Raw genomic sequence first — 22,729 nt, forward strand, 5'->3', positions numbered from 1 at the left:
CTTCAAAGACATTTGCTGATTTATTATAATTCATGATAAAACATATCTTGCAGAACTTGAATCACCTTCATTTCAAAGTGCACTGTTGGTTATCTGCCATGAAAAGTAGCAAAGGAGCCTTAAGTGGTTGGTTTCCTCCACCTTGCAAATAAAGTGCCTGGTTTTCCTTTGGTGAAAATGGACCCAGCACCATGAATTTCAGTGGAGGTATGCCAATGACAAGGATCTAGCGTGAAACATTTCTCTGCTGAAACGCTGTCTTGTATTGAATGTCTCCTGCAGAGCTGATTGAGGTACGAGATAATGAAGCAATTTGCTGGGTAATCTGGTTGGATTAGAATGCTGGATCCTCCTAGTTCTTATCCCCCTAAACTGCTATGTGATATAACAGAAATAAAAATAGAATTCTAGAGCTTTAATCCCAGGGTGAAGTACTGATAAATTTGAGGCTCATTTCCTCTGGATAAATTGGACCAAACACCACCACCACATAATATTTGGTTGCTCTCCAGTACATTTCATCAGTAAACATCAAACTAGCATTGCCTCCTTGCAGAAATGGAGAAACTGAGGCACAGAGAGACAAGCTTTGCCCAAGGTCACACAGAGATAGGGTGACCATCCATCCCATTTTTACCAGGACAGCCCCTTCTTTAAAGCTGTCTCACAGGTGTCCCTGTTTTTCTAAGAAAATAGACAAATTATCCCATATTTCATGGGGCTCCTGTTCCCTGGAACCCTGTGTCTTGGAGTGGCAGCCAGGGAGCTCCACCACTGGGTGGCTGCTCTGTTCCCTCGACCTCTGCAACTTGGGACAGCAGCTCCTGCTGCAGGGAGCTCCTCTGGGGGGCAGCTGCCCCATTCTATGGCACCCCAGGGTGTCAGCCCTTCCTGCAAGTGAACTCCACCACGGGGAGGCTGACTCCTTCCACGGTGCCCTACACTTAGCGGAGGCAGCTCTGGCTGCAAGAGAGCCCCTCCATGGGTTGGCTGTTTCATTCTCCGGCCTCCCACCCCTCAGGGAGGCAGCTCCTGTTTCATTCCCTGGTCCCCCACTGTCGGGAGGCTTTGAAACCCCCACCCCCACCAGGTGGTTCTGGAGCCCCCATCCTCCACTCCCCTTCATCCCTGGGGCCTCTCCATTGGAGGCCCCAGAGTCCCCATCCCTGGTGCCTCACCCTGGAGCAGCAACCCCCATCACCAAAGAGCCCTGACGTGGGACAGCTGCCCCGTGCCCAGGCCCAGAGGCCTACGTCCCATATTTGCCATAGGACAATGTGATCACCCTACATAGTAATAGGGATTAGAACACAAGCCAGCAACTCTGAAGTTAGTGACCTATCCATTGGAGACCACACTCAACCCCATTACCACACACCGGCAGCTCCTTGGATCTCTGGGAAAGAATAAGATTTGGGACCAAGGAAAGATGTGTTTCCAAGCTATGATTCATCAGAAAATAACAGAGGTTTGGCAATGCATGGCCAGACTCTTTGTGCATCGTTCAGGGCCCTGCCCGAGAGAAAGCAGATAAATAGGGCTCTGTTCCTCGGGAACTTCTCTGACTCACTTGGCTGACCATGGGCTCAGAATAGCTAGAGCAACCATCAGTCTGGTTTTGGTCGGGGCAGTCCTGTATTTCGGGCACCAGGAAGGCATCCTGACTTGTTTTAACAAGAGGGCTAAGTGTCCTGTAGTTACGCCCCCATTGAGCTATCCTTCCCCCAGGTCAGCACAGCCACAGCTGCTGGCTGGAGAGCATGTGGACCACGGTCTCAATGGCCACAGGTACAGGCAGCAGCAGAAGAGGAAGCCAGCAGAGGCTGTGACATAGGTTAGTAAGACAGGGTAGTTGGAGGCGGGGGTGGGGAGGTAGCTTGTATCCCCCAGTCGTTTTTAAGCTTTTAATGGTATATGGTGCCCTAGGCAGCTGCCCCTCCAATCAGGGAGAACCACCCCCCTGCACACACACACACACACACACACACACACACACACACCCCCAAGGCAGGGCTGAAGCCCCATTCCAGCTCCCCACAACTTGGGGAGAAGCCAGGAGCCTCACTGGTGGGGAGGGGATGAAGCCCTGTTCCAGCTCCCTGCAGCACAGGGAGAAGCCAGAAGCCTCACCCGCAGGGCTGCAGCCCTGTTCCCAGCACCTGGCACTGTGGATGATCTGGCACACACAGCCCCTGGCCCCAGGGTAACCACCCCTGCCACTAGGGAACTCGCTGGTGTGGCAGCAGTCCCATCCTAGCACCCCATGGCCTGGGGCAGCCAGGGAGCCGCGTTTGCTTGGCAGCTGCAGCAGGGGAGCTGCTTCCCCCACCCCCAGGTGTCCCGTATTTGGCTAGGGAAATATGGTCACCCTAACAATAGCTGGAGTGCAACGCACTCTCCTGCCCCATCATCTCCAGGGAACAGTAGCACACGAGCAGTAACGCTGAGTAGTGCCCCTCCAGCACTGGTGCTTAAGATACTTGGCAAGAGATTTAGGTGCACATTACCATGCTCAGATTCTCTGTCTGGGAGCCACAGCTCTCAAGGCATAGTCCCCGATGCCCCAGAACTAAGTGACTTTCCCAGGGGGCAATCCCAGCCCCCTATCCATTTGTCAGAGAGGTAACCCAGCTCCCGCTATTGCTCATCTTGAACAATTTATTCCAACTGGCAGAACAGAAATCACACATATCTCCTTAAGTCTTACATGTGCCAGCTGCGGATCCATACCCCTATTTCAGGTCTCCCGTACATGGAGTCCTGCTGCTTTTCTCTTTTGCATGGAAAGGCTTAGAGACGGTGGAACACGTATGCTGGCTGCAGTAAAAGTCTGCTGCCCTTAACATCATTTGGTAAACTCTGAAGGTCTGCTCACGCAACACCAGGTCAATACAATTGTTATCCCAGGGATGTAAACAGAAGCCAAAGCACTCTCTCTTTTATGATGTAACCATGGCAATAGCAGAAAGCCCAAGTGTACTCAAACAGGGTGTCCGACTAAGCAGGGTGCGTGGCAGATAATGTTCCTGTACTCGTCAAGTGACAGGAAAGGAAGTTGCTAGTCCTGCAGAGGTCTCATTCTGCACTGTTTCCCTGACCTGGGGAAGAGGGAAAACGCCAAGCATTTCTCAACACAAGACAAATGCTGATAAGGTTTGCCCCAGAGATGTCTTCATTTCTGTGGTGAGCAAACTGATTCCTGTACACAGGCCTGCCGTGGGGGAGGGGCAAAGGGAGCAGTTGCCCCAGGGCCAGGCAGTTCAAAGGGACCCGGGGCTCCTGGCCACTGTCACAGTGGCAGTAGCTGGAGCCTTTAAATTGCTGTTGGAGCACCACGCAGCATAATCCATGCAGCTCTGAGGCATGCGGGGAAAGGGACTGCACGCTGCACTCTGAGTAGCATGGGGGGGGGCTGGTGCCCCAGCCCCACACCTTCCACAAAAAGCCCCAGCCCTAAGTGTAGTGCAGAGCTGCCCCCCATACCCCACCTTGCCCAGGGGTATGCACAGGCTGTCAGCTCCCCAGCCTGTAAAGTCCATAGGGATCTTTTGGAATTACAGAACCTACACACAAAATTAATGAAGGTGGTCACGATTTTCACTACAGTCAGACAGTTTTATAAACCGCACGTCAGGCACAGGTATACAAAAGTAGCATACACAGTGGCCATTTGCAAATAGGACCCATATTAAGCAACAGGTTCTAACACAATCAGCTTGAAAACCAGCTTTGTGATTTTTTTTTTCTGCAGAGTTATGACTTGTAGGCAAGCACTGTAATTAAGGATTCCATTTATCCCAGCTCCAGGAATAATTTGGAATATGAAACAACCTGAAATAATCCCCCTCATGGCCCGAAAAATAGTAATCAGCATACATATGTAGACAGAAATGCTTTCGAACACGGGTGAGCAACCTTTCCGAGGCAGAGTGCTGAAATTTGACCTTTTGACATCTATGTATGGTCCGTGTGCCAGTGATACTTTCTAATAGTCCTCCTTACAAGAGCTTCAATAATAAATACATAATATGCAGTGGTGGTTGGTAGCATTAGCAGCTCTTTTGTTAATCCACAGGCAGCATGGTTTTGAGCAAGCTCCCAGATGCATGAGGAAGGAGGGTGGGGCTGAGCTCCTGCCTCACATGCCAATTAAAACCTGCTCCCTTGCCACTCTTGACACCCATGCTGGGGATTGTTCACCCTACTGTAAAACATGGACCCTTTACTGCAATATTTCCCAATTATGTACACAGAGCAGCCTATCCATTTTCAGATATCTCACACAAACTCTGCAAACCTTTCCTGCCTTATCCGCATCTTAATTAAGCCATCATGTGCATTGCTACAGCTAGATGTTTGTGTTCTGTGTCTGCCCAACCCCTACCCACCCACACACACTGTGAAATGCTGGTGTCTGTCTTGATAATATCAGCCTTCCTCTCCCATCTTAGATGAGACATGCGATGGTTAACAGCATTGACATTTTAAGTATCATTGCTAGCATCTGAGTAGCACTCATGGAAATGAACAGCACAATTTGCCTCCAAGGATAACTGGTTCAGGTTATTTGCAAACTCAGGCAGCCATATCTGCATTGATTATGCTTGCTTCACATTTGAAAGGTTTTCATCATACCAGAACACCTAAGAAATTATTTGGAAAAACATGGAAGTGCAGACTTTAAAAAACAACAGCGAGGTCTGGTCAGTCTCCTGGACTGTCCTGCACAACCTCCAAAGATCACTCCTGGAAACATTGTTTTATATACAGTACTCTAGAGGATTTCACAGCGTAATTACCAAAGTATTGCTTTAGTAAAGCTATGCAACAATTGCGAGCACATTGCCCATCAAGCTGGCTTCCTGAAGAAAGGTTATGTATTTATGGTAAAACACATCAACCTCACATTCAGGGTCAGCCTCTGAAGTTTGTGTCAGAGAATGATCTAAAGCAGCAGAGCTTCATTTGATGCCTCCAGGTGCTTGTAGTTGTGTTTATTTCAAGGAAACGTAGATAAATATGCTTTCCTAAGAAGAAAGTTTTGCATCTTCTAAATGTGGTGAGCTGAAAAGTGACCACAGGATCCATGGTTCTGTGATTTCACATCAAGAACATGGAACATGGTTCATTTTAGCCTCTGACCAGAGCTCACATACAGCCAGTTTTCTAAAGTTTGAAATAACATAAGATTTTTAAAAATTGAGTTTCAGGTTTGGTCTCTGTTGCTCCTTCTAGGACAATAATAGTGGGGAAAAAATAAAATGAGAAGGGCTAATCACATTTCCAGCTCAACTCTGCAGAGGAATGGGAGATTTAACATGGTTTCGATGAGCACCCAAATGTCTGAGTGCTAATTTGTTAGGCACCCCATCCTTTTGAGGGTCCCTGAACAAGCTTTTCTTCACATTGGTCCAGTTCCTAGAAACTGGTGGTTTCTTTTGTGAAGTCTGATGGAGGGGACCCATGTGTGCAAAGATAGGAGGTGCAGGGAGGGAGACAGAGTGAGGGCACCCAGCTCCAGCAGTTAAAATCCTAGGGAGGCATGTTACCCATCTAGGGGAGCATGTGACCCTCCCCATGTCTGCACTGCTTCTATTCCCACTCAGGCAAACTACTTTAGATGAAATTTAGTGGCCTGTTTTATGGAGAAAAGCAAATTAGGGATCATAATGGTTCCTTCTGCTCTTAAAAATCTATTAATCTTCAAGTGCCAGTACTCCTGCACATAATGGCGGGGGGGAGCCATAGAAAGAGATATAGTAAACTAAGTAAAAAATGTTTAGAACTATTGCCAAATTTGATGTGGCAAAATCACTATAGTGGGATGATTTTACTAACAATAGGAAAATTAAACTTCCATCTAATTAACAAGTTTCCCTTAATATGATTTTACTAAGAGTATCTTGGGGTATCATAAGTAGATTCTAAAAAACTGGTTATATCCACCATGAGGGAAAATTCAAGCAGCAGTGCTAATTTGATTCTTGCTTGAAAGAGTTACGAAGTTAAAACAGTTTTCCTGCCTAAGAATCCTTCGCAATGGAGTTCTGCATAAAGGGGTCCTCTGGGTTTTGATGTGGTTTTTAACATTTACTAGAGAAATGAAAGACAGTTGGCAGAAAAGCTTTAACAAGAAGCGCAAATCTTGTTCCAGTGCGGGTTAGAACACACTATGAATAGGTCACATATATCATGAAAAACAGCCATGAAATATATGAACTTTCAGCCATTCAGAGACTGATTAATGATTCAAATAACCAATCTCTCTTCCACAATAGCTCTTAGGGAATATTATAGACACAGACGCCATTCAACAGCTTAAACTGGGCTTTACGTCAAGAAAATGTAAGCAAAACTGCAGGGTAACCACATACAAAGTCAAACCAATATTCCTACCACTTCATCTGTTTTAAGCTGGTTCGGAGACATTGAAGTTTAAAAGCTCAGATTTTCAGGTTTCAAAAACGTCCAGGAAGAAGTTGTGTTTTATTGAAATGCTCAGAGGCAAGTTCTCTGATGAGAAGTAAGACGACGGTCCTGACAGCTTGTGGTGGCTAAGGAAATCTATGGTGCTTGTCAAAAGACCATGGGTCTCATTTGCTCAGTGTCCTCAGCAATGCAAGCAAGTATATTCGAACTGCCTAAAACATGGCCTCCACACACCGACTCATTGGATACATGTGTCACCACTCCCTGTGCTATTGTGTGTACTGTTAATCATCTGTCTTGTTCCTCTCTTAGGGTGGCTGGACTGGCCCCTACCTATATAGGGCCAAATTTTAGACAAAGCCACAACATGAGTGCAGGCTGCAAGCAAACAGGTAAGAAGCTGTGGCAGACCTCATCTATAGGGTCTTTGTCACTTCCATACAGGAGAAGAGCAAGGAAGCATCTTCCCATGCATACTTACTTACAGCCACAAAGTAACAGCTCCTATGGCACAAGCATTATTCTTGCTTTTTGCAGGAAAGGAATTCATGGGCAGGCTAGGGGTTGGGCTGGTCTCAGCCATGCACTGATGCTGTAGTTGCAGAATGTTAAAACACTGCTGGGGAAGCACCCTGCCTGCATCCAGCCACATGCCTGAGTCTGGTTCGTTGTTTGGTAAACACTTTGCAATCCTCTGAGATTACAGATTCTGGGTGAAATCCTGGCATTGAGATCAAGGGTAAAACTCCCATTGACTTCAAAAGGGTGAGGATTTCATACACAGCATAAATGTAAGCAGAGATGGGGAGACACTTAGGTGTGTTTATGTAAATACAGTTTCCTCCCGATCTTTTTACATATTCAGCAGATAAAGTGTTAGCTACAAGGCGTTCGTACTGAATGCAGAGGTAGTGACGTGGTTACCAATGCTGTACCAGTATTGTGAGAATACAAAGAAGCAGGATTGGGCATCACCTGTCCAAAATGAGGGACAAGCCGTTAGTTGAAAGAACATTGTTAAGCCAGGGGCCCTGTGAAAGTAAGGAGGTTGGGGCAGGTATCCTAACCAGAAGGCTGCACACCATAGCGAAGGGGCCTCTCTAAACTGGTTCAGCTTGTTCCTCCCCACACTTCAAAGAAAAAAGCTAATAGACCTGCTGAGGAGCCTCTTTGTTATGTTAAATACTCAATCAGAGCTTATACCGTGTGTGGTAGTAACAGAGAGAAACCCAAGCTAGTCTATATACTATCAAAACAAAAAAAGCAGTCAAGTAGCACTTTAAAGACAAACAAAATTTATTAGGTGAGCTTTCGTGGGCCAGACCCATTTCTTCAGACCATAGCCATACCAGAACAGACTCAATATTTAAGGCACAGAGAACCAAAAACAGTAATCAAGGTGGACAAATCAGAAAAAAAAATTATCAAGGTGAGCAAATCAGAGAGTAGAGGGGCAGAAGGGGTAGGGAGGGAAGCCAAGAATTAGATTAAGCCAAGTATGCAAATGAGCCCCTATAGTGACCCAGAAAATTCCAATCTCCGTTCAAACCACATGTTAATGTGCCTAATTTGAATATAAAAGAGAGTTCAGCAGCCTCTCTTTGAAGAATGTTGTGAAAATTCCTCTTCAGTAACATGCATACTCTTACATGTTGAATAGTAACAGAGAGTAAGCCATGTCAAGTAGCACTTTAAAGACTAGCAAGCTAATTTATTAGGTGAGCTTTCGTGGGATAGACCCACTGAAGAAGTGGGTCTTGTCCCACAAAAGCTCACCTAATAAGTTATTTTGCTAGTCTTTAAAGTGCTACTTGACTGCTTTTTGTTTTGAAAGTATATAGCCTAGCACGGCTCCCTCTCTGTTACTATGCAAACTCTTAGGTCATTAACAGAATGGCCCACTCCATTAAAATGCTGACTAACAGGTTTGTGGATCAGGAGTGTTTTTATGCCTGTTTTGTGCCCATTTTCTTTGTCTTATGGAGTTTGAAGTCTGTCCAATATACAAAGCATCTGGGCATTGTTGGCACATGATGGCATATATGATGTTAGTAGAGGAACAAGAGAATGTGCCTGTGATTCTGTGAATAACCCGGTTAGGTCCAATGATGGCATCTTGAGAACAGATATGTGAACAAAGCTGGCAGCAGGCTTTGTTACAAGGAAAAGTCCCAGGACTGGTGTTCCTGCAGCATAGACTGTGGCTGTTGGTGAGAATCCTCATTAGGTTGGGAGGTTGTCTACAGGAGAAAACGGGCCTGTCACCTAGGCCCCTCTGGAGTGTGGCATCCTGATTAAGGATAGGTTGTAGGTCTTTAATAATTCATTGCAGTGGTTTGAGTTTGGGGCTGTAGGTGATGACCAGGGGTGTTCTGTTCTTGGCTCTTTTGGGCCTATCTTGGAGTAGCTGGTCTCTGGCTATTCGTCTGGCCTGGTTGATTTGTTTTTTTATTTCTCCTGTTGGGTAATTCAGGTTTATGAATATTTGTAAAGATCTTGTAGTTTTTGGTCTCTGTCAGTAGGATCAGAGCAAATGCGGTTGTCTAACCTCTGTAACTTTGTTCTCACCCACAATTATTCCTGATCTGAGGACAATTTATACCTCCAGATTAGTGGAACTGCTATTGGCACCCGCATGGCCCCGCAATATGCTAATATATATATATGGCTGACCTGGAAGAACAATTCCTCAGCTCTCATCCCCTATTACCCTTCCTCTACTTAAGATACATTGATGACATCTTTATGATTTGGACCCACGGTATAGAGACTTTAACAATACTGTGGTTCTAGGCCACTCAGGAATTCTCCTCACAAGGATGATCATCCCCGGCTCATTAAGCCTGCATTACAACAGCACTTGTGCCTCTACCAAAAAGCCCTCCAAGTGACTTTGCTGGTTAAACCTCTCCTATGTCTCTACATTTGCAAGTAAAATCCCAAACAGAACAGAGTTATGAACAGGGGACAAGTTCTCTGTTCTACTCATTGGGGCAGAGAACAAATGAAAATGGATGAGCTCGTCCAGGACAGTTTCACTTGCCCTCCCCCACTGCTTCATTTATTAACATACAAAATGGCTTAAGGAGGAGTGCAAACGAGTTTCTGAGCTGCGCTATGAAATATTCTACATGCTGCTGCTATGATACGGTAGGTTTGGAAAAATCTGTGTGTGTGTGGTGGAAATATTGAGCAGAAAACAATTGCTTTGAGACATTCAAATGTTAGATTAGGTATTACCCCTTGCAAGCTCATAGCGTTACAAACTTAAGTGTGCAATTTTGACACAAAACCCTTGCAAAGTCTCTTATTATTCTTTCTCATCTGTACAGTATCACATTGATGACAATAGTAATATCACCATTTCAAGAGACAAGTGGAAGGGAGCCTATCAGGCTGACAATTTGCTGGCCTGACGAAAAGGAAAATTTACGTCCAACTCCAGTACTGTATGCACAACAGGGAGAGCAGCTGTGTTTTTATTATTGGCCTTGTCTAGTGAGGAACATAGCATCACTGAGTGCAGTGAGGGCGGGACATCATTAAAACCATGTTGTCAGAGAGAGCTTCACACTCCAAAATATGGAAGCAGGTTTCAAACATATGTCACCTAACTCCTTGTGAGGTGACCCATTTATCCACTTCAGCCACACTGCCTGGCCCCTCAAATAAGCTTTTCCTTTACCATTTATGGTACTGGAAAATACAGATCCAGATTTCCATCAGTGTCCATGATGGACTGGGAAAGCTGGGTTTGTTTTTACATGGCCATTGCCGTGTTGGTCTCACGATTTGAACATTGTGCCACAGATTTTTCTGGGATAAAGGAGGACACTGTAAAATGTTCTTCCCATGTTTCCTGCACCCTGAAAATGGATCTATTATCCTTGAGGATGACCCCATTAAATGCTGTCACCTGAAGTCTGACTGGAGAAATGAGTTGGGGTGACAATTAACCTACTCCAACTGATTTAAGTGAGTGGATCTAGTGAGTGACCAAATCATCAGAAGAATAGAGGCTGTCCAACACAGTCACACTGGTCAGCATAATGGCTGGGGTCACACAGGCCATAAATAGCTGGAGCAGCAAAGAGAAGATCACACAAGGGGGAAGATAGTAGAACACAGAAGAACTGGGGGTATTGGAATGTGTGTACATCACAATGAAAACCCAGGCCAAATTTTAGTGTGCACCAAGACATGTGATGTGCATCACCAGGAGAAACACAAACCTAGCAACGGGTCCTCAGCCAATCATCTGGGCAGCACCTGAATCTCTCTGGGGTGAGTGGTCAAGTGCTCAGCTTGCAGGGAACACTGGTTCCAAGGACCCAGTTTTGTGATGCAGCATTGTGTCAGGCACATGGAGAAAAGAGAACATTTGGGGAATGCCCACACTGCAATATAGCCCTCCTGCACCCACCCACCAACATTGTTTGGACTGAGTCAGCTGACCCTGGAGCAAATCTTTTAGAAAAGTGACTGAAAATTTACTAGTGATAGAGATTCCACCACAGACCTTGGTAAATTGTTCTCATAGTTTATTACTATCACAGTTATAAATGTATATTTTACTTCCAGTCAGAGAATGCCTAGCACTTGGACAGTGTTACACCTTTCTCTATTAGTAACAGAGAGGGAGCCGTGCTCATCTATATACTATCAAAACAAAAAAGCAGTCAAGTAGCACTTTAAAGACTAATACAATAATTTATTAGGTGAGCTTTCGTGGGACAGACCCACTTCTTCAGACCATAGCCATATCAGAACAGACCCAATATTTAAGGCACAGAGAACCAAAAACAGTAATCAAGGTGGACAAATCAGAAAAAAAATTATCAAGGTGAGCAAATCAGAGAGTAGAGGGGCAGAAGGAGGGGGCGGAGAGTCAAGAATTAGATTAAGCCAAGTATTAAGCCGATAGGAAGGCTCGCTTGCATACTTGGCTTAATCTAATTCTTGATTCCCACCCCCCACGCCCTTCTGCCCCTCTAGTCTCTGATTTGCTCACCTTGATTTTTTTTTTCTGATTTGTCCACCTTGATTACTGTTTCTGGTTCTCTATTGAGTCTGTGCTGGTATGGCTATGGTATGGTATGGTATGGTATGCTTTTTTTTTTCCTTTCTCTATTAGGTTTAAGAGCCAGTTATCAAATCTTTCTTCCCCGCATAGGCACTTACAGGCACTAATCTAGTAACCCTATAATCTCTTTGTTAGGCTAAATAGATCAACCTCCTTGAGTCTATTACTATAAGGAGAGTTTTCTAATCCTCTAACCATTTTGGGGGTTCTTCTCAGAACCCTATTCAGTCATCAACATCTTTCTCCAATTGTGGACACCAGAACTGGATGCAGTCTTCCAGCAGTTGTTCCCCCAGTCTCCTGGCTCTACTGAGGAATGCAGCTTAAGAACTTGGCTAGCCAGAGTGAGGATATAACGCCAGGGCTACACAGCAAAGTTATTTTGAAATAACAGCTGTTGTTTTGAAAAAAACTATCCTAGCATCTATACAATGAGGAATAGGTGCTGTTAAGACCTGGAATAGCGCCAATTTCAAAATAAGCCATAGTGTGTCCAATGGCTATATTTGGAAATAGGCTCTATGTATGTAGATGATTTATTTCAAAATAGCTAAGTGCTATTTCGAAATGCATTTTTGTGTGGAGCAGCATTATTTCAAAATAAGCTATTTCAGAATAAGGCTGCTGTGTAGACATACCTTAAGACTTATCAAGCCAAGGATAAATTGTAAGTGGGAGCCTATCACAACTGGTGCTGCAAACACAGTACACCCCATAAAGTCCAAATCCACCCTTCTCGCCAGGGCTAACGACTTCTAGCCTATATCCTAGATCCATTTTTCTCTGGAAAGTCACTCTCACATCCCATGTATCTCAAAGAGGCACTGAGTCACCCACTTCAGTATGTCACTAAAATGCTCTTAACCCATGACCAGCCACACCACCCCAGCGATGTTTGCAGTATTATTGATTGCATGCCCAAGTAGCAAAACGAATCTCTCTCTTAGAAAACAGGCAGTGAGGTTGGAAAAATATGTTTCATCTTTGAGTCCAGAATGATTCATAAAGAATCTAAAAGTCTTTTCAGAGCCATAAAAAGTGACATAAAACCCACAGCATCCCCTTGTTCTTCCTTCCCTGGGCCACTTTGCAATATTACGTTCACTCGTCTCCAATCTCCGTTTGACCTTTTCCCACATAACTGGTTATTAGTTTCAGTGTCTCTGGCTAGCAGGTGTTGAACCGCATTTGAGCGGCACTCAGGGCTGTAATTTTTAGAGGCACAATGTCAAAAATATATATGGAAAACTCACGGCAGGGGAGAGTGCTTTGCAATCATTTGTCAAACAAAAATGTGATTTGTTTATGAAGAAAGTCTAATTACAGCCAGGGTCTCGGGAATTTGACATTCTTTCAATGCACATGTCTAAACAAGGCTCAAACTGCTGCCAATGAGACTGACTGGCAAGAATACTGGGATGGGAAGCCAGAAGCGGCAAGGACGGAGGAATGGCAAAAAGGTGACTGCCACTGGAAAAGGCTATTGGGTGGAGAGTTTAGGACTGGCTGGGAAAAGGGTATGGAGCAAGAGGACTCCCCGAGAAACTGGCTGAAGAAGAGTCACAGGTCTAAAGAGGGGGAGGCAGGGGGGGACAAATGGAATAGGGAGCCCAGAGATGGAGACAGGCACCAGGAGCCACAGTAAAAGGATGACTTGAACAGGTTGAAGAGCCTGAAAGAGTAAAGACCACAACTTGCCAGGTGAGGATAACAGACTGATATTGTATTCTATATTCTTCATAGTGATATTTTCATTACATGATTTTGGTATAATTACAGTAAACTCATATTCGGCACCCCCAGGACCAGGAGTCTGCTGCATATTCAAAACTACCAGATGGTGGAGAGGTGTCTTCCCTCGGTCCCTGATGCAACTCCTTGGCTACCTGCAGGGGACTCTCATCCCACCCCTGCTGCAGCGCAGTGGTCTCACTCAGCTCCTTCTCTACCTCATGGTGGGCTGGCAGCTCATCCTGCTCACAGCTTGTCTGGTGTGGCAGCTCCTTCTTCCACCAGCTGCACCATCAGGCTGCCCTTCTCTTTTCCCTCTACCTCCTTCTCTTGGTGGCCCATGGCAAGGCATCTCCATGATGCTTCTGCTTCCGTTGCGCCTGCCCCAGATGGTGGGGCTTCCTCTCCCCTGAGGTCAGCATGCTGCTTTCCAGCTGCCTCTAGCTTCAGCATGTCTGCACACTCAGGAGCACTTCTGGAGGTCTCGGGGGTTCCACACCAGCTGGAGCAGCCTGCCCTGCCCAGACAATACAGCACCTCCCCTTGGCAGGGCTGTCTTGTCCTGGGCCACCAACTCAGGGGTATCATATCCCTGAGGGGGGGCTGTGGGGCATGCACCATTCCCCAGGCGACCAATGGGTGGGACAGAAGTGGGACAGGGAGGCAGCTGCAAGCAGTGCAGCTCCCTGGTGGTGGCCTTGGCGCTGGGGTGGTGCCTGGTGTCGGTTGTTTGAGAATTCTGGTAGATCGAATACTGACCAAAAGATTTTATTGTATGATTAATGTTGTACAAGATGAGTTATGTGAGGCATCCCTGGAAAAGTTATGATGTGCTGAACAGGATTATCCTATTGGTATGCACGTGTCATATTTGTATCTGAAGTTATGAATATTGACTATGCATCTGTACTTCGTATGTGGGTGTACCTGAGTGACATCGATTAGGGATGATGTTTCCAGTCCAGATAGCTTGTTATGAAGGACCTGTTCAGACTAATGGGCTATTAAGCAAAACAATAGATCATAGGAGAAGCTTGTTCCTCACCTGCTGATCCCGATCTTGGACGTTTTGGCCAGCCTGTAAGTAATGACTGCTATGACTCTGCAAGGGCATAGGACCAGCCCACATGACTCTGGTCTCCATTTTGGAGGGCCTGTATTCTTCCACAAACTGGGCTGAGACCCATGGTTGGACAAAAGGTATCCCACCATATGGTAAAGCTATATAAGGCAGTGAGTGACATCATCTCTTGTTCTTCACTCCTTCATCACTCAACATCTGAGAGAAGCTGCCAAAGAGAAGGACTTGGAAGAGGGAGGCAGAGCCCAATCTGCAAAACAAGTGCAGCTTGTGCGGTGAAACTCTGCAGGCAGGCGGCATGTCTCATCAACCAGGGAGAGGAAAATGTTAATTCAAATCCTATCCTTCCAGTACATTCAACTTCATGGGCATTTTTGTGCATTTATTAGGTAATTTGCTTTGGTCTGTTTGCCATCACTTAAAATCTGTCTTTCTGAAGTGAATACACTTGTTTCATATTTTAACCTAAACCCGTGTGGCTTTAAGCGGAGTGTTTGGGAGGGGAAAAAAGTCTCAGCTCGGTATCGTAAGTGTGCATATTCCTCTCCACTCTGAGGGAAGGGCAGACATACTACTGAGTTAACACTGTACAGATGTCTGTGTTGTGCAAGATAGTATAATTTTGGGTTCATACTCCAGAAGGGGAGGAATGTCTGCAGAGCTTGAAACCTTCTCCAGTCTGTTGTTTACACTCAGTTTGGGTGAGTGGTGCTATATGCTATTCTGCTGAGTGATAACAAGACCTGGGTGAAGCTGGCTATGTCCCCAACCCAGCTGTGCATCTCACAGAGGGGTGCCGCGGATCCCACAGCTCCCACACTGCACATGTGGGGTAACAACTGCTGACAAGCAGCATTATGACAAATGGCTGGAGAGAACAGGATGAGGCAGCAACAGAACTGGGAAAGGTCAGATGAGCTTGGGGCAAATCGGCTCAGCTTGGGCAAACCAGGAACAGATGGATCTGCAACCACCAGAGAATACCCCTCTCCCAAGCCCAGAACAGAACCCCTTGAGTTTCCCTAGTCCTGTGTTGTCAGCGCATAGCTGTGAAATGCACTAGGCAGGTAGCCCTCTACCGCTGCTCAAAACAGAGGATGGCAACCTACTACTACCTACTATCAGTTATTCCCTTAGCTCAAGCCACAGAGGTCTGTGCTGGGGACTGAAGTGTTCCAGTCTATTTGGTGTCAGTATGACGACATATGAAGGAAACTGCTTGCCAGGTTTCAGAGCTCAGGATTTGGCCTAAACCAGGAATGTTTGACTTATTTGACTTAAATCCTTGTATTCCAGGTAGCGCATAGACCATCTGCAAGTTTCTCTCACTTCATTCTGTCTTGGGACAAAACTTGTAACTGATCCCAGGAATATCCCAGTTGTTGTCCTTCACCCTCAGTAGATCTTCTCCATGTGCAAGGTCATTGTCTTTTGCATGGCCTGGCCATCCCCACTTTCCTCTCTTGATTTGAATGTCAAGTGATTCGTGTCCTGCTCTGTTCCAAAGCTCCTAATTTGAGACCAAGTCTTGCCATTTGATATGAAGGATGTACCTCAGGCATCTGTTTATGAATGTCTATAGCTTTGGAATTGAAGACTTTTTAGTACGACAGGTCTCAGATCCATACAAGAGCACACTCTTCACATCTGTGTTGAAGATCCACAGTTTGTCTTTGCAAATATTATCTGTGAACTTCATATGGGATGAAGAGTCTTGAATGCAACTGTTGCTTTCCCTATTCTTGTATTAATATCCTTATCAGTTCTTCCTTTTCTGCCCATGTTTACATTGCTATTTTTACCCCTGAAACATACCACCATAACCACAAGGCTCTGAAACTCACTGCCATGGGCTGTCTGCTTCCTTTTTTCTGTGCAAGGCAGGCATACCATAATTGCATGTTCCTCATTTTGTAGCTGATCATGCACAACTGCAACTGGAGTGAATAGGAGCCATTCCCTGAATTTACAAGGTGCTACTTAATGCTAAGCACCACAAAAAATCAAGTACTAAGCCTCTCAAATTGGACACCAAAATTACTGGATGCTTTTGACATTAATCCCTCTGTGCTTCAGTTCCCCATCTGTAAAATGGGAACAATCCCAGCACTTCTGCCTGTGAAGCACTCAGTTATTGTAGTAAGCAGTATCCTCTAACAGCTCAGGAAGAAATTAATAAATCTGTCTTTTAGAGCAGGATATGAATGCTGTGCAATAATGCCCAGGGCCAGAAACTGAACAATGAGAATAAAGCAAAATATTGAGTAGCTGCTTATTCAAGGAACGCTATCCATATGAGCATTGAATGAGGCAAAAAATAGTCTGTGCTCCTGTAACTGAAGACTGTGTAACAAAGCAGATGCACAAAAGAGCTGAATTAATGCTTCACAGATGATTTTTAGGAGCGGGGATTGATTCCTCAGGAAAGGGGCTGGACTGGTGGGAGAAGCCAACAACTTCGTCCTGCCTCTGGGCAAGTTGGGGAGGGGCAGCTCTGCACTCCCAGTGCCTTGGGTGCAAGGGGTGGGCTTGGGGCAGCCAGTCCTCAGCACTCCCAGAGCACGCTGTACCGCACCTCGTCCCCACTAGCCAGCCCGTGGCGCAGCGCTCTGGTGGCATTTTAAAGGTCATTTACTAAGGCTACGTCTACACTTCCAGGAAGATCAACCAGTCAGGGTCAATCTTCCAGAGTCTGATTTCATGTGCTTGGTAGAGATGTGTGAAATCAAACTATCTGGAGTCAGCTGTTGACCCCTGTACTCCTTAATATCTCGCCAGGAGTAAGGGAGGTTGAGAGGAGAAATTCTCCTGTCAACCTCCCTCTGTGTGGATGGCCAGGTAAGTTGATTTCAGGTAAGTCAATTCTAGCTACACCATTACCATAGCTAGAAATTACTGTTTGCAATTGACTGACCTGCCTAGCGTAGCCCAAGCCTCAAACAAAGCAGCACTACAGCTGGAACGGGGAGTGCAGTTTTATCTCAATGGCCCATTCAGGTCATGATCCTGCACACTGCAGAGCACCCCAGACTGAGGCAGCAAAGTATTCGAGTAGGCTCAACAGTTCTCCTAATGCTTAGGTGCATGGCTAGTTTACTCAGTCCTTGGCCTCTTCACAAAGCGTTTTTGAGCTTTCAGATGTGGAGACCCATCCACTACAGACATAGCTGAGAAAAACCCTCTCATTTCCCTCAGGCTGTTAAGGAATAATTGAAGAATAATGATTTAGGATCACCAATGACTGTATCAAAGCAAGTGACCTGGAGAATACAAGTGTCCCAGCCTGTGGCAGCTTCCTGAGCCACCCTGCTCTCCATAAAGACAGTCTGTTTAAATGTAATTCAAAAAGGGTTAGAATAAAATAATATTTGTATATCCAACATAGCAGTCAAGAGGCAGCTCAGTTCACTTTTATATGAAAATGTACAGGTTGCACCTTCTCAAACAGCACTTTCTGGCCTAGCATCACGTGCCATACCAGGGATGTTCCTGGACCAGAGAGCCAGGCAGGAGGGCAAAGCACAGCCAGGTTCTGGCAGCCCCTTAAGACCATGCTGGAGTGTCGAGAAGCCCCACACAGTTTCAGAGGCGAGGCTGGAAAGCTGGGGAGCCAGTGGCTGTGACGAAACACGGCTGGAGGGCTGGGGAGCCAGCTTTGGGGATCAGGGAGCAGGACTGGGAAGGCATTAACCTCCCTGGTCCACTAAAATCCCTTGCTCAAAACCACTTAGGTCCCAATGGTACTGGACCAGGGAGGCGCAACCTGTAATAGGATAATTGGCACCTTAAATGACAATGGGCCAGGTTAAGCTCCAATGATCACCAGCTGGGAGTTATCTTCAAACTCCTCCATGTCAGAGAGTCAAAACCAGAGAAGAATGCAGGCTGGAGAATAAAGGAGAATGACCCTGCTGATGTCTCCAGGACTACAAGCTGGAACCATACATAGGAAGGAAACAGGGTAGAGAAGTATCCTAGCTACAGGGCTGGCATTGGCCAAAGCTGGGAGATGAGATACTGGGCTAGGTGGACCTTTGGCTTTTATGTTCTATCAGTGAGGCATGGTGAGAGATCTCAGTGTCATCCTAGAAGTCTGTGATGTGAGAGATGTTGGAGCAGTATTTGGTGTATTGATTAGCTCTTGGGACTGGAAAGAAAGAATGTAACTCCCTGACTGTGCTGCAGAATTCAGGCTGATGGTTGTGGCACTTTCATAATACATGAGCCCACAAAGGGCTATTCATATGCGGAAAGCAGAGGCAGAGTTACCGGAGAACTATGGCAGAAAGGGGCAGGGAGACTTACTGACCAGGCCCCATAAGCGTGCCCCAGGCAGGACCACAATATCATACTTGGTGGAAAATGCAGGTAGGCAATTGGCCCAAGGCAACAGGGAAATCAAGGCAGAGAAAGCCACCTGCAGGGCCACCTCTGGGACACCACGCAGTAGCTCTGGAGGGGGCTACCCTATTACAAGCAATTACAATGAAGTCTGAGCTAACCTTGGATCATAAAATGCCAAATTCACAGTAGCTATGGCAGAGTGTGAGTGTATGTGCATGTCTCAGACAGAAAAAACACTAGAACTGCTGCACTCATTCCCATGTCACTCGCCCCCCACATACAGTGAACATTTTCAAAGGAAACAGCTTATCTTCCAGACTGCAGAAGAAGAAAAATCCTCCTAAGTTGCAATATTTAAACAGCTGCTTTATGTTGTTATGGCAGCTAACTTTCTTTAAATGATTTAAGGAAACGAACACATCTAACAGGGCTGCACCAAGCTGCTATAGAATAGCAACATGAAGCTGAACTTCCTTTGCTTTAAACAACCCAATCTCCCTGAGCAGCCCCCCATGGTGGATCTTGTAAGCAGCAAATTTTTGTGGGCGTGTCGAGTGGGAGGGATTCGGGTAGTTTTCAAATGCATTTTGGGGGTGCAACTTATTTTGAACTTTATTTCAGTTAATTTTCTTCTATTTTTTGTTTTCGTAGAATCATGGAATCACAGGCTGGAAGGGACCTCAGGAAGTCATCTAGTCCAGACCCCGCTTCAAGCAGGAACAACCCCAACTAAGTCATCCCAGCCAGGACCGTGTCAAGCTGGGACTTAAAAATCCTCTAGCGAAAGAGAATTCACCACTGTTTTGTTGTACCAGGAGGGTTCATACTATTTTACTTGTTAATTCCAAGACTAGTTGTAATTTAACAAGAACAGGAAAGAGGCAGGACACTGTTTTGTCTTTCTATCCATCCGGGAAGCCAGACATTTAATGTGCACTCTTCATTATAGCATCTGGGGTGAAATTTGTACCTCTGCAGTGCTTACGATTAAGTGATTCAGAGTCTTTGGACTGGGGGCTCGCCTGCGGGGTGGGATGGGGTCAGCTGGAATGGGTAGCAATAAAACCCATCAACTCTACAACAGAAAGGCCCATATGTGAGCTCATTTTCTCCCTCTGAGCCAAACAACAGCTCTTCACTCCGGCTTTTCTTCCCAGCCTCTTGCATACTATCAGACCACCCACATATTAACTTTCTTGGAGGCGCGCACCAAGGAAGAGTAGCAGCCCCACAGCCTATCATTTAGTGCCGGAAGACAAGAAGGCTCTCAGAGCACTAACAACCCTCAGGGACAAGAGAACTCCTTAGCCTGCGGCCACATGCTAAGGGAATATTTTTATCCCAAGACAATTTCATTTTGCTGCTGCCCTTAGTGAGGGACACAACAGATACAGACACAAGCTCATGAACTCTCCCCCCGGTCTGCTTCCCCGTTACACTCTAGGCCCTCTTTCTCCCTGAGAAGGGGTCTTCTCTGATGAGGCAGCTTGCAAGCCCCCTGCATGGGGGAGGAACACAGTCTGGTTGCTCTTTGGAATGGAAAAGGAGACCAGATCCTGCATGGATAGCTTCTTTCTTTAGATTTAGTTCTTTTAATGTATGCTTCTGAAGCTCAGAGATAAACACATGGAGATATACATCTCATAGACCTGGAAGGGACTTCAGGAGGTCCTCAAGTCCAGTCACCTGCCCTCTTGGCAAGACCAAGCACCATCCCCACCTTTCCTTGCCCCCCCATATCCCTAAATGGCCCCCTCAAGGATTGAATTTACAACCTTGGGTTTAGCAGGCTACTGCTCAAACCAATGAGCTATCCCTGACTCTCTACCTCCAGCATAGGCTAGAACCTGGTTGTAATAGGTGTTGCACAAACACAGACTTAAAAAGTAGCTCCTGCCTCAAAACGCTCACAATCCAAATAAGTTCTTCTTTCAGAGGAATTCCGCTCCAAAGCATCACTCTTCTTCACCAACAGATGCCCCCTAAATGGCTACTTATCTTGTTTATCCAGAAGCCACTCCTCCACAGACGTTGTTATATGCCACTTTGGGCATGGGATACACCAGCAAGCAATGGGGTTAGAGAGAGAAGCTAGCATTAGGACTGACTAGTCAAGAGCAGCAGTGTCTTTCTCTCATGGGCTACGTCTACACATGCACGCTACATCGAAATAGCTTATTTCGATGAATAACATCTACACGTCCTCCAGGGCTGGCAACATCGACGTTCAACTTCGACATTGGGCAGCACCACATCGAAATAGGCACTGCGAGGGAACGTCTACACACCAAAGTAGCACACATCGAAATAAGGGTGCCAGGAACAGCTGCAGACAGGGTCACAGGGCGGACTCAACAGCAAGCCGCTCCCTTAAAGGGCCCCTCCCAGACACAGTTGCACTAAACAACACAAGATCCACAGAGCCGACAACTGGTTGCAGACCCTGTGCATGCAGCATGGACCCTCAGCTGCAGCAGCAGCAGCCAGAAGCCCTGGGCTAAGGGCTGCTGCACACGGTGACCATAGAGCCCCACAGGGGCTGGAGAGAGAGCGTCTCTCAACCCCTCAGCTGATGGCTGCCATGGCGGACCCCACTATTTCGATGTTGCGGGACGCGGATCGGCTACACGTGCCCTACTTCGACGTTCAACTTCGAAGTACGGCACTATTCCCATCCCCTCATGGGGTTAGCAACTTCGACGTCTCGCCGCTTAACGTCGATTTCAACTTCGAAATAGCGCCCAACACGTGTAGCCGTGACGGGCCCTATTTCGAAGTTGGTGCCGCTACTTCGAAGTAGCGTGCACGTGTAGACGCGGCCATGAGGTCCAAAATCGCAGTTGATGTAAAAAAAAAAAAAAAACCTAACCTCCAAACTGGGAAGTGTAAGTGTAGAACCCACATCAGGAATTCCACGCAGCAAACAAGGTCTATAAAATCCCCTCATATTTCCCCATGAGTGCCTGGAATCATTTATTTCTTTTCAACCCTATCTCCACCTTCTTCAGTGGTTTTTCTCAGGTTGCATGTTCAATAATCACCACCACTTTGATGTCAGTCAATAGCTGCCTGCCTTCCTCCTCCTTCGTGCTCTCCAAATTCCCAGCAATCCATCTCCTCTGATTTGCAAAGATTTCACTTCACAAACTGAGCCTGTGTGTGTGTTTATGGAATATTTACCAGTATTATTTCCCTCCTGCCCATATGCTACATAGCAACGCCTGCCAGACCTCTGGATTAAACATCAATGCCACTTGCTAATTCAATTTCAGGGGCCTGCTGTTTTGAATCCAGCTCAAGACATCATGAGAGCATCTCTATTAAATTTGGGCCCGACGTTCAGCACTATTCCATATTTAATACGCGTCAAACTTATTTTTACTTGCTCTCTCTGCACTCAAGAGTTCCCAATGACAGACAACACTTAAAATGCTCCCTGAGGGCTTGCAACAGAGGTGGTTTTTGCTTGGTTCCCTTTTGAAAGGTTTGCCACAGGAACTGTCCAATTCACAACTGCCCAGTGCCTGAAGCATCCTGCAGGCTCTGTCGATGTAATGCAATGCTCTACCTTGGGGAAGGTGCTTTTCCATTCTAAGGGTCCCCACTCACCGGATTGTTGTACATCTGAACGATGAGCTGTTTTACCCCATGCAGGGTGGGATGAGCCCAGGGCGATGGATCCACCCAGTGCCGGTTTAAATCAAAACCCATCAAGGAGCACCTGTGCAAACACACAAATCAGCAATCGGTATGTGAGGCGGAATTAGGCAGAAGTCCCGGTTGGCTCATGCACATCCCCTCGCAAAAACCAGCACAAGTTATCTCTTGAACAGTAGGACAGACCAGCCTTGACATATCATAACCCGGCCATCAGGATTTCTCTGGCATCACCTTTAGCGTAACAGAGAGGTAGTGGTGTTAGTCTGTATTCTAACAAAACAAACCAGCAGTCATGTAACACTTTAAAGTAACAAAATAATTAACCAGGTGACAAGCTTTCATGGGACACACCCACTCCCTCAACCTCCCCTTCAGCCAGCCTTGTCCTTTTCCACTTTCCC

The 22,729-nt window shown here is 46.2% G+C and overlaps 1 protein-coding gene across 1 annotated transcript in view; it reads right to left on the reverse strand.

Annotated features, from left to right (window-relative positions):
• The window catches only part of AGBL4 (AGBL carboxypeptidase 4), a 1,459,638-nt gene that overhangs the window by 218,349 nt on the left and 1,218,560 nt on the right, over positions 1-22,729 (reverse strand). Inside the window, exon 9 of the mRNA XM_075003244.1 lies at positions 22,278-22,389. Within this exon, the coding sequence (XP_074859345.1) occupies positions 22,278-22,389 (112 nt within the window). The remainder of the gene's footprint in view (positions 1-22,277; positions 22,390-22,729) is intronic.

Source organism: Carettochelys insculpta, chromosome 9, assembly GCF_033958435.1.
Source record: "Carettochelys insculpta isolate YL-2023 chromosome 9, ASM3395843v1, whole genome shotgun sequence".
Taxonomy (NCBI): domain Eukaryota; kingdom Metazoa; phylum Chordata; order Testudines; family Carettochelyidae; genus Carettochelys; species Carettochelys insculpta.